Here is a 13,326-nt window from a genome sequence, read left to right as displayed (position 1 = left end):
CACTTTTCTGAGATGTAAAAAAGTTCAGTTACAGATTTGCTGTTCTGAACTGTTTGTAAGTTTCTTGGAGGCCATTGTTTGCTTCGGCTAAAGGGAAGTCTCTGTGTTCATCAGTGGCAGTGATGAACATTGAGCAGCATGCCTGCCCCTGTGGGAGTGGTTACTGCCTTGAAACTGTAGTTTTATTGGCCATTTTGGGTCGATTCCAAACTCCTTGATCTCCCTCTCTTAAAACCCTCTTTTGTGTGGTTTTGCGCGGTTTTGCGCATAGCGCAACATTGGGCAGCGCTGCCTAATTGGGTTTAAACTATTCCTGGCTCCACAGTCTGCTCTTCACTTTTTCCCTTAGAACTGCTGTATCTCTCAAATTAAACACCATATTCTCATTCTAAGGCCCCTCACTGGTCCAAATAAGTAATCTTACAAGTTAGCCCTAATAAACCATAAGCACTACTTACTCTTATACTCTCTACGATTACCTTGTCCCCTATTCGTCCGTTTTAATTCAGTTCCCTTTATTATTCTAGCATGTCCAAAGGTCAGCCAGTGGTTTCCTCTCCAGTCCAGCTGGTGAATCTGGGAATTTTGAGGCAATGTTGCAACTGTCTCATGTACACTGAGAACCCTCCTCCTCCAAACAGGTTCAAATATATGAGAGATGCAACCATATAGCCAAACTGGAGGCTGAGCTCTCATCTCAAAACTGGTGTAACCAGTCAGGAGGAGAAGGTAACCTCACACAACACAATTCCAGTATCACACAGTCCCACCACAACAGCGAACCAAACGCATAAAAACACAAAAACATACTCTGAGGCTCTAAATAAAAATCTACGTAAGCAACAGAGACCTCCAAAGCAGACATCCAAGCAAACGCTACCCCAAAACAAAACGCGTACAACACATAGCACACAGTCAGTGTGCCAAGCAGTCACAGCCCTTAAGGCTGAATATAACACACCTGATACCCTTGTAATAGGTGACTCTATTGTCAGACACACTGACGTCCTGCTCACCAAGCTGAATAAAGAGAAGGTCACAGTGAGCTGCCTGTCGGGCGCTAGGATCTGCCACATAACGCAAGCACTCAGGTTACTCCAAAGCAAATACAAATATGACAGTCATTGTACATGCTGGCGTGAATGACCCGAGACGTACCTCCCTCTACTACATGAAAAGAGACGTAGAGGAGCTTTCTGATCATGTAGCCCAGGCTGGTATGACCCTGACCTTGAGCAGCATCCTACCCTCACCTAGAATGATGCCACAGTATAAAGACAAAATGATCGATTTTAACAATTGGCTAAAATTTTGGTGTCATTCAAAGGGGATCCAGTGTCTGTCAGCCTGGGATGACATGCTTGACAAGCCACGTTGCTTCGCTAGGGACTGCTTGCACCTGTCACCCCTGGGCTTTCGGATATTGGCAAAGGCTCTTGCCACCCCCATAGTGCCTTTTTTAGGCAAGGCTCAAAAGTCAAACCCACCTCCATAGACAGCAAAAGGAACAAGAAACTAAGGGTAATGCTGCTAAACGCCAGAAGTCTTAACCTCAAGGTGCATGCACTCGAAGCTCTCCTCAGTATGGAGAACATTGATATCTGTGCAGTGACAGAAACCTTGTTCAAGGCTCCAGAGAGCACCCCAGCACTACCAGATTATACCTCATATCATACTTTTCGGCCCCAAAACCCAGACCGAACCACAAAAGGAGGGGGAGTTTCCATATTTATCAAGGATATCCATATCTCCAAGTTAGTGGCAGTGCACGAAGTATCGGAGACCATCCATGTGCAACTGACAGTGGGCAAGACTGCTTTTCAGTTTATAGCATCCTACAGACCACCCATCCCACTCGGCTTTCCTGAAAACATTGGAGAACACCAAGATCTCGCCGAACACCATTATATCGGGCGACCTCAACTACCCAAACATAGACTGGGAGCATTACTCAAGCCCCAGCACCTTAGCCCAAAGTTTCCTGGAATTTATAAACTCAAATGCTCACCACTCCCACAAGAGGGGAAAACATACTAGACCTGATCATTACCAACATGGGGACTCTATGTTCTATACCAGAAGTATATCCCTCATTGGTAAGATCAGACCATAAATTAATTTCACTGGCTATCCACATCCTGACCCCACCCCCAGCCCAGAAAACCACAGTGAAAAACTTCTCAAAAGAAAACTTCACACTTCTCAAAACCGAAGTGGAATCCTTCATGGCCCCAGGGCCAGTGGAAACTACGGCCCAAACTGCAAAATCCTATATAAACGCATTCTATGGATCATGCTATCCCAAACAAAATCAAGACCCAATCACCCAAAGGCAGGCGTCCAGTCTGGTGGACCCCAGCCATAAATAAACTGTACAACAGAAGGAGGAAGCTACTACATGATAGAGCAAAATCCCTAAAAGGGAAGGCATCTCTGATCAGTCCTAGCAAAAAATTATGATCCCTCATAAAATCCTCCAAGGCCAGCTTCGAGAGAAAAATTGCACAGGACACTAAAGACCATCATAAGGCTTTTTTCAGTTGTTAGGAGCCTGGGATGCAATTCCCAGACTTGTTCTGATTTGATTCTAAACGACAAAAAATACACTGAAGCCACAGACATCGTCAATATCCTGGCAGACGGGTTCAGTGCAAACTTCTCCACCCCCTCCCCCCCAAAAGAGCAAGTATCTATCCCGACAGAGTGCAGCCTCCCAAACATCTCTGATACTCTGGTGAAGGCCGCCCTCTCCAAAGCAAAAAAACACTGCTTCCATGGGACCAGATGGCATCCCTGGTTGCGTCTTACATGAACTCAAAGAAGAACTAATCCGTCAAGTAAAACTGCTGTACAATCTCAGCCTCACTACAGGGTATGTGCCCAAAGAATGGCATACAGCAACAGTGGTCGCACTCCACAAAGGTGGCGCCTCTGCGGACCCTGGAAACTATTGCCCCATAAGCCTGACTAGCCTAGTATGCAAGGCTATGGAGAGGATCATCATGGAACTCATAAACAAAGACATTGGGGACCTACAGACACTAGATCCTACCTAATTTGGCTTTGTCAAGGGCAGATCCTGCCTTTTGAACCTGGTCGACTTCTTCGAAACAGTCACCAAGGCCATAGATGAAGGGAAGGTAGTCCACACAGCCTATCTGGACCGCGCAAAGGCATTTGACACAATACCTCACTCGGGCATCATAGATAAGCTATCCAGCTTAAATATAAATCCTTATGTCACAAGATGGGTCGCAAACTGGCTCAAAGACAGAACCCACAGAGTCAGAGTTGCTGGAGCCATGTCAGACTCGAAACCAGTCACAAGTGGCATCCCACAAGGTTCTGTCCTGGGACCTCCCTTGTTCGGTATTTACTTTTCTGAGGTACAGGCCAATGTGGGAGGACTATGGCTGACCAAGTTTGCAGATGACTGCAAACTGGGCACCATAATTGACTCTCCAGCTGACACAAACATCTTTCAAAAAGGTCTCACATGGACGGATAACTGGTGCCAAAGCCATGGTCTAAAGCTAAATGCCAAAAAGTGTATAGTCATACCCTTTGGCAAAAACAATGTGCCCACAAATTACCACATAGGTGGTAACCCATTAAGTACAGAGAAAGTAATTAGAGATCTGGGGACCCAAGTTGATAGCAATCTCTCTAACCACTTTGGCAATGTGGTTGTCAAAGGAAAGACCTTCTACATAGCCCACCTCATCATGAAAGGATTCGCATCTAGATCAAGAGAGGTAATAGTGTCCCTTTATTCATCCCTCATCAGGCCAATCATAGAATACAATGCCCCCTTTGGGATGTACCTTACCAGACACCTGCAGCAATTAGAAAGACCCCAAAACTACCTCACCAGGAGGATCAAGGGACTCAAACAGATGCCATATGCTGCTCTGTTAAACTCCAGCTCTACTCAGTTGCATACCGCCTACTTTGAGGCGATCTATGCCTGTCATATAAAGCTATGTCCAACCCAGAATTAATGGACATGCTCCACCTCAGTAAATCTAAATCCCTTAGAGCCACGCGCTCGAGGGACTTTAACCTCAGCACAGAAATAAATAGAACATGCTGGAGGGACAGATTCATAACCTAGAGGCTCCCTTCGCTCTGGAATAGAATTCCAATTCATGTTAGGCAAAGCACCTCACTGACTCTCTTCAAGAAGAATCTTGATGAGTGGATGGGGGATTGCAGGTTTGTCCTGGGGATTACTTCCATGTCACTATTAGACAGAGGCACAGTAAACTAAACTTTAAAAAGGGCACAGTATACTCAAATCAGGGGATGTCACAGTATACTCAAATCAAGGGGTGGCGTAAGCCAAACACAATCGGGCTAGGCTTATAAATGCCCCAGGACAGATAGCCTAGTATGAACCTATGTACAAGCCTGTATTCTAACGTTAAAATTAATTTTGCTATAGACATGTTACTGAGGATTTGGTAAATTTGGGTTAAGGTTGGCTAGGCTTAAAATAGTTCTTGTGCTGATAGCCCAGTCACTGCCTATGAAGCTTTAGATAGTACAGCAATTCTGACACCCTGTGCCATTCCCCTATCTGGTGTCCCCTCAAAAAAAGAAAAAAAAAAGGTCCCTTTATACTTGTGGACACCCCTACCAAAAATTCTTTTTTTAAACTATAATGAACCACTAACTACATTTGTAGCAAGAGACTTGCAACAGTTTATACCACACGTATTCAGTTCTGAATGTCTGTAATGCACTAAAAAAAAAAAATCTGCATCTTATGATCACACCTAATAGATGTTTGCTTTGCCCCAACCTAGCTATGCCTGTAGGTAGCAGAGCACACGTGCACAAGAAAAGGATACCTAGCACTACATATAGGTATCAGGGAATGCATGGAAGGCATTTTAAACTGTCACAGCAGACTTTATGGTTAAAGATGGAAGCCAGTGATTCCAGTACACACCAGGTTTTTGAAATTTAATATTTTTAGTATGTAAACAATTGGACACAGATTAAACGTCCACTTGAGTTGGGAGTGATGGTAACATGAGTGAGCAGCCAGAAGCAGTTAAATGATGGTGAACTGTTTTGAAATTGCAGCTGTTGGAATGTATTACAAGGTCCTGTAGCCTATCCTGGTGGAGAGGAAGAAGCTTTTGCTAGTATTGATGCTGCAGTGACCTTAACTGGAAGCATTATTTACCTGAACAGTCGCTCTGTTTAGGGCTTTTAAGTATTGTTGGGCCGTAGTTTTTCTGGAGTGGGAATGGGGCAGGAGAACAAGTAGATGTTGGTTGTTGAGGACATTCCTACAGCTAGTTTAATGAGGAATAATTTTCATTACACAGTACTTTGTATATGCAGCTGTATAACAATGAGCATAGAGAAAAGGATGTGAGAAAAGACAGTAAGGGAAGACATGGCCAGTGGTCAATCCTCCATCAGGTGCTGGTAACTACTTTAGGGGGAGTAATAGGTGTTTGCTGGTCATAGGAAGTTCTTGGCTAAGCCACAGTTAAGGGATACTAAACTTCCTTTGGAAGGAAAACTGAGCAGCGTCACAAAAAGTAGTTGAGATGGCCACAGTTTCGGATCCAGTCCTTCAGAACTAGAGGGTGGTAACTGAAGTGTCTTCAGACCCTCAAGACTTGGACATCTGTGTGCATTGGTATAAAAGGTTATTATAGAGAGACTGGACACTTTGAAACAAGGTTAGAGATTGAAGTGGTGCACCAACTGGTAGTCCCACTGTGTACATTCTTTACAGAGAGGTTTTATTCCATAGTTTGTCATAAAAAGGAATCTGTAAATACTGATTTTTAGGCCTTTTCTCTGTGATCAAGGATTGAGATTTCATGGCATTCTCATTTATATGTATTCAAACTATTTCCTGATTCAAGCCCAGTCAATGGATCTTATTTTGAATGTCTTGGCTCTATGCAGAATTTAGATTGTGCATTTTTCCTTCAGAATTTGCTTCAGCACCTTGTTGGATAAGTTTTCCACATTCACCAAGAGATGTTGTATAAGGGCTCTTGGCTTGCTACCAGGAAGCTCCTTTTGTATTGAAGAGTGTTTCTGTGAATTCTGGGCTGGAAGTCTAGCATTCTTAAGTTTCACATGGTCAGTAAATGTGATCTTTGGAGGCTGGACTGCACATTGTTTGGAGATTTCCTTCCTTTGTACCTTAACTTAAAATTGAGTTCTCTTTGTGACTAATGTGTCAAACTTTACAAGGTTAAACATTTTTCCCTCCTCTGCTTGTATCTTAATCAACAGACTGGATAAGTGAACACCACACATGAATGGTATGATTGTATTGGAATTAGGAATACCATTCACTGCACATCATTTCGAATGAAAGGATGGTATTGAAGACCTTTTTCATGCATTGTCATAATGTTAAACTATAACACTTGGGTTACTTCCACCTTATGTCCTCTTGTATCCTCAGCCAGAACATGTCATCCGCTGTCCCCTTGTCTCTGTGCGGAGCAGTGCTGGTTTGGTGTCAAAATTATGTGGAGTTGTACACTTGAGTATTTTCTCTGAGGTATAGCAGTCTTGGAGTTTGTATATATAAAGCAGCAAGACTATGGTAGGTGCAGCCCCCTATATTTGGAGGCTTAGGGAGCCAGAACCCCATTCCCATACAAATGCACATTAAAACTATAATGAGATTCAGAACTCACTTCCCCCCTTATGTTAGAATCTGTTTAATTTTCCAAGTGCAGTGCTTTCTGTATTGTTTTCTAGCAGTTTTGATGGGGATAACCCTAGCAAGCAGATTTTACACTTCGGTGCAGGAGCTGAATACTGATAAGTGAGGTTTATTGCAAGCAATTGGAGCCAGTTTTGAGCTAGTTTGTTCAGAAATCACAAATATGAATTTTGTGAGGCACTTCTGTATGAACTGCATCAAGCTTTACACTTAGTAGTAAAAAGGGAATACAGTAGGTACTTACCAGTCAGAAAAATCGGCTCCAGGCTGTTTCTTGTCCCCCGCAATGCCACATACCAGTTCTGTTTTTTACATATACATATACTGCCCAGCATGACTTTCTGCTGAAGACTACTTTCCTGCATAGAATAAGATTCTAGAAATATCTACCTAGTTATGAAGGATGTCTAGTTTTACACTTCACTGGTACCATTTCAGAAGTGTCCAAATTTCCACGATTACTTTTGGTTTAGTTCTGCCATTTGGGCTATGTACAGTCCTCAGATTATGTACCAGATGTTTGACTCCAGTGTTCACAAATCTCAAAAATCAAAACATTTCTGTTTTTCTTTGTTTGGATGGCTGTTTGATAGTTGGAAAGACAAATGAATTGTTAAGGCACCTGTCCTGTTGCAGTTTCCCAGGAGTAAGGGGTAAGAATCTATTAGATGCAGGGACTTAAGTTCAGCCAGTAATCTCAACTTTGTTGTCTTTTTCTAAACTGCTGTTTCAGTTGTGATGACATCCAGAGAGACCGCTCTTAACACTCTCAAGTCTAGGAAAAGTTCCCTCTCCCACAGCAGTAATGATTGTGTAGCCAAGTTTGTTTTAAGACTTCATCTACAGAGTAAGAAAACAGGGCATCTAGTCCTTTGATTGTAGGATTTTTTTTTTCTGGCATACCATTTGGAAATATAATTATATAGTTGATTTGAACATACAAGAACCAGTAAAACAAACTCCTAAAAAGGTAATAAAATCCCATGAAACCTAACCTAGTGTATACCGAAAAGGACAAATGTCATAGAAATGCTGCACAGAGGATGAGAATCAACAAAGCCACACGTTTTATGTGGTGACATAAGAGAAAATATTCTCCAAGGTGTGAAGTTCTTTGCTTGTAGCTCTTCAAATCACTGGCAACTAGGTACTTCTACCACTTTGCATAGTGTATTATTGTGTACAGTCTTCTGTTTGGTAATCTAATTTAAAAAAAATATTTTATTTTGCAGGGCATGGCATTTACTTTGGAGGAAAGACTTCAGTTGGGTATTCATGGCTTGCTGCCCCCTTGTTTTCTCAGTCAGGACGTTCAAGTTCTTCGGATCCTCAGGAATTATGATATGAAGTCAAATGATCTAGACAGGTACCTATATCTCGAGTCTTTGTCTTACCTGCCTGACTTGTTAGAAAATTAGTATTTCAACAGCTTGATGAATTTCAGGGGTGTATTTGGATAGATATAACTGGGAGGATGCAAGCAGCTGAAGGTTCTACTGTATTGTTATGGCTAACAAGTCAGTAGTACAAAAGGAGTTCAGTGAGCAAAAAGTGTATTAACCATTTCTAAACTCAAAAAAGGTGAAGCTTATTGGCGTGACAATATTTCTGAAATATTGGCATTAAAGCAAGTGGAATTTTGGCATGCCCTTGAAGTTTAAAAAGATGCAGAGATTTCTGCAGTAAGAAGAGCAGTTTGGTTTTCTTGTTTACCTGTTCATAGGTAGGTACTAGGCTATTGACCTTAGGGGCCTATACAAACCTAGCCAAAAAGGTACCCTGGCTTTCACCACCCAAGAAAAAGTTTTTTTTTTTTTTTTGCAGTTTTATTTTCTGGTGTATGATAGTATTGTAACATAAATTTCTTTGCCTGCATTGCATTATAAACAGTGACACATCTTCACATGTACCATAGTTTTTCTGTTAAGAGCCAGAATATTTTAATGCTATCCCGGGATACAGAGGATGAAAGTGTTCAAAGTTGTAATCATTAAAGAGTGGTTGTGAGGTGATCATGGTTTTGTTTTTTAATTTAACTATTTAAAGAGAGAGCACAGGTATTTTGTAATCTAATGTCCTTTTCATTCTTCCTCACTTGTGGAGGGAATCTCAATCTGAGGCAATAGGGATGGAGTAGGACATTGTGGGTAGAGGGAGGGGCTTGAGGGTTGGATCCAAAGTCTGATAAATGCGGCCAAGTTGGATGTGAGGATCTGATCCGAACCTATAAGTGAGGAAGAATGAAAATGGACAACACAGATGCCTAGTTATGGCGAGTACGTAAATTATAATTTTAAATAAGAAACATCTTTGCCTCTGCCATGAGTGATTATTTAATATTATACCATGACCCCCCCCAAAATGTGCACGCTGATTGGCCAGCGTGCACATTGTAAATTGAGTTATACTAATGGAAAAAGGTCCGGTCGCCTGGACTTTTTTCCATTAGTATAACTCTACTTTTAAAACACTGTCTCGCTATGTTAAATGGGTTTAACATAGTGCGACAGCTTTAAAATAAGCAACAGAGATCTCCGTTGCTTATTTTAAAGCTGTCTCGCTATGCTAAACCCATTTAACATAGCGAGACATTAAAAAGCAACGGAGAAAGAAAGATCTCCGTTGCTTTTTACTGTTCGCTATGTTAAATGGGTTTAACATGGCGAGACAGTTAAAAATAAGCAGGGGACACCTCCGTTGCTTATTTTAAAACTGTTTCGCTATGTTAAACCCATTTAACATGGTGAAAACAGTAAAAAAAAAAAAAAAAAAAGCAACGGAGATCTTGCTTTCTCCATTGCTTTTGCCCACAGCTCTGATGTACTGCGCAGGCGTGCAGTACATCAGAACTGCCGCGGATGCCAGACATCTGCGGAAGGGCAGTAAACAGGCATTATACTATGCCATTATTTAAGAAAAGTAATAGTTTCTTTTCTTAAATAATGTCATGGTATAATAGCAATAACCCACTTCTGGGTGTGGGTAATGCTGTATTTACCCACGGGTGGCTTTGTTTGGTCCCTCGGGCTTCGCCCTCGGGACCAAACCACGCCAACCGTGGGTAAATCCAGCATTACCCACACCCAGGCATGGGTTATTGCTATAAACATACACTGGTATAAATGAAAACAAACTATATTGATATTTTTAGTTGCTAACATTCTACATCACTTATAATCTATCCAGTCATTGTCAGTTAAACATTGCATAGCTCAATCAAATCCTGCTGGATTTTTGTACCACATTTCTCCTCCAAAACATTTTTCTGTATGTATTGTTTCCACAATTCCCATTTTTTTCTAAGTAATTTGCTCCTACCCTTTTCTAAAGATCCAATTTCCATTTTTTTTCCATCTGTTACTATATTCATTACTTCTAGTACAGTTGGTGTACATTTAGATTTCCATTTTCTAGTAACTGTTTTTTTCGGCAGCTACCTTTATTAGACTCACCAAGGTCTTCCTATGTGTAGGCAATTCTAATTTATTTTTATTTATTTTGTTTTACAACATTTGACCTGGTTTGTCCAGCTGAGCTGTCAGCCCTTTTTCAGCCGAGGCCAGGGGAAAATGGTAATTGCAAAGAAAGCATTAACATTTTCAAATTGGAACAGTAAAAGCATAAAACTTTAATTAGTGTTCGAGTTGACATTTAAGATTTGTGCATTAACAGCATGCAAAGTTTGTAAGTACAGCCAAGGTAGTTAGTGAAGATCATACAGTGATATCAGTAGAAATATTTTTAAGACTGAGTGACAGGTAATTACCTGGATAATTAGAATAAAATCCCCAAAACTGGATGAAGTAACCAACGATAAACTAAGAAGAGCAAAAATAAAACAAAAACTCGTTGTATAACACTGGGCAAGCAACACTTAATAGAAATACAAAAAGTAAGCGCTTTTGTAGAGTCCTCTCTGCTTCATCAGATATACTGAGACAATTATAGCAATGTTTAAATAGTGCATCATGGTACTAACCAATCAGTTTCATGCTTGAATTTGCTTACTTTTTGTATTTCTGTTAGTGTTGCCTGCCGTGTGTTATCCAACAAGTTTGTTTTATTTTTAATTACCTGGATAAAATGACTAAGAGAGCTAACACATAACTGAAGTAAGATCAATGAGGGCAGACCGTGATGTTCATAGGAGAGGAAGACCGTTTATGGAGGGTGAATACAGTGGCATGACCTGCACCTTTTTAGGTAGTCTTTGGTGGCTATTTAAATTGTTTTGAGTGTTCTGATTTCTAGTGGTAGTTTGTTTCAAGAAATGGTAGGGTAATAGCTGTAGAGGTCTTGACCAGTTTTGCTCTTGGGTTTGTAGTAGATCTTGGTCTGAGCTTAGGAGAGCCCTAGAAGGGGTGTAGGAGATACGAGGAGACAAGGTGGGACAAAACGATGGTTGGTACAAAGACTGTTGATGATCTGAAGCTAAGAGAGGAGAAGCTGGTGGGGTAATTCTAATGACAACTTTGTTATAGGTAGTTTCTAGCTTAGTTTGGAGAGAGGTTTGGAGTTGGTGAGGATCTGAGAGCTCTACAGTAGACGTGGTAAGAGATGGACATGAGATAGGGAGACCTCAGCTTTGCTGGATAGGAACTTTTCATTTCTGTATGAGAGGCTGAGTTTTAGATGAGTTTTCTTAATACAATTAACATGTAAATCGTATTTCAGTTGGTCATCTATCATGACCCCTAGAAGTTTTTTGTTGCGTTCAACTATGATAGGTGTGTTATTTTAGAGAATGGATAGCAAAAGTGGAGTTGAGGTTTGGGTTTTTGGGAAGAAAAATAAGATTTTTTTTTTTTTTTTTTTTTTTTTTTATTCAGAATTAGCTGGTTGTTAGAGAGCCTGGTTTCAACAGAGTTGAAGGATTTCTGAGTAATAGAATTTAAGTCAGAGAGGGTGTCTGCAATGGTGACTGCAGAGCCATCAGCATATTGGATGAGGAATGACTGAGGGCACGGGTAGAGTAGATTAGTAAAGATATTGAAGAGTAGTGGACCAAGAATAGATCCTTGGGAAATGCCCATTTTGATAGGGAGAGGAGGGGAGAGAGCAGAGAGACATTTTATCATTGATTGTAGTATGTCTGTGAGGTAACTAGCAAACCAGGCGGTGGCGGAGGTGGTGAAGTTAAGGTTAGACAGTTTGTCTAGAAAAAGGAGCGACAGACTGTATCAAGTGCTTTAGAGAGGTTTAGGAATAAGCATGCCACTAGTTTATTATCTCTGGCCAGCGAAATAGTGTTGATAAAGGATAGTAGGGCAGTAGAGGTGCTATGTTTTGGATGAAAGCCATGTTGTGTGGGGGTAAGCAGATTGTTTTGAAGCAAGTGTTCCATGACTTGCTTGTGCACACATTTTTTTTTTTTAATATATTTGAGTGAGGTGACAGGATGGCTATGGGTCTGAAATTGGAGATTTCTATGGAGTTATACCTCTGTGTATAGGTAGAGTATAGAATTATTTTCAGATACAGAGAACATGATTCAGAGAGAGTGATTTATCAGTATAGAGACTGGGAGAGCTAGAAAGTCTGCTGCTGTCTGAAGGAAGTAGGGAGGCATGTTATCAGCAGCTGTAGAACAAGATAATTGTGTATTGTAGCTCAACAAAATAATTTCCTTAGTTACTCCAATTTGCTCACACAGTTTTTCCTGATAGAGTGGCTTGCAGGGAATTGTTAGTCTGCCAACTCCCCAAAAATGTTTCCAAATACATGTTTCTATTTAGGGTATAAAAATAGTTATGAAAACACTTCCAGTCAGAGATCCTAAATCTTCTAGACTTTGTTGCATATTTGGGAGTCCTGCATGTACCCCCCCACCATTGTTTCCTTGTGAATTGTTATCCAGTCTCTCTTCCCTATCCTTTTTAATCTCCTCTGTATATGCCCTACAGATTATCCCTTTTTTAGCAGCAGCTTCTAGTCTTGATTCTGCTGAAAACTCTACCAATCCTTGTCTTTCACTTAGGATCCCCTATTTCTTTCTCGTTGCCTATACTGTAATATCCGTACTTGATGGGGAAGGCGATCTTTAGCCTGCAGGCCAAATAAATTCATGGCCTCTTCCAATTGTATTACCTTTCCCTCTCTATTTGCTCCAAATACCTTGGTTCTTCTGCCAGTTTTCTCCAGTAAATTCCACCCCCCCCCCAGCCCCTTGTCTGTTTCCATAATTGCAGTAATTCGTATCAGCAGAATCTCGTTTCTCCATCCCCGTTTTGGCATAGCTTTTAAAATACTTTCTGCTGCTTTATAAATATAAAAAACTTGTAATCCGAAATCCCAGGCTGTCCTTGTTTCTTGAGCTTCCCTCTTGTTTAATTATTGTCCGTTCTACTTTTGAATTATAGCTTTCTGCTTGTGCTATGTATAGGAGCCTTAACTGTGTAGCTCTGAAATACATTTTCAGCTTATCCCACTTGACTCTTGCAACCAGATAAAATGCTTCAGCTCTTGATTAACTGCTAGCTACAACTTCTCCTCTGGTTGATAAAAATGTGTGACCTGTGTATAAAAGTTTGTTTCGGCTTTTCCCGGTTAGGGGTCGCCACAGCGGTAAAAGTAACGGGACTAAAAACATTTTTTCTGCTTGTATGTTGCCATCC

The 13,326-nt window shown here is 41.0% G+C and overlaps 1 protein-coding gene across 3 annotated transcripts in view; it reads left to right on the top strand.

Moving 5' to 3' along the window:
* ME1 (malic enzyme 1) overlaps positions 1 to 13,326 on the top strand; it is a 1,705,192-nt gene that overhangs the window by 616,643 nt on the left and 1,075,223 nt on the right. For all 3 annotated transcript variants that reach the window (XM_044065993.1, XM_044065985.1, XM_044065999.1), the window contains exon 3: positions 7,945 to 8,078. In XM_044065993.1, the coding sequence (XP_043921928.1) occupies positions 7,945 to 8,078 (134 nt within the window). The remainder of the gene's footprint in view (positions 1 to 7,944; positions 8,079 to 13,326) is intronic.

This window comes from Protopterus annectens, chromosome 1.part0 (genome assembly GCF_019279795.1).
Source record: "Protopterus annectens isolate FY-2018-M chromosome 1.part0, PAN1.0, whole genome shotgun sequence".
Lineage (NCBI taxonomy): Eukaryota > Metazoa > Chordata > Ceratodontiformes > Protopteridae > Protopterus > Protopterus annectens.
This window is presented reverse-complemented; position numbering and strand designations above follow the sequence as displayed.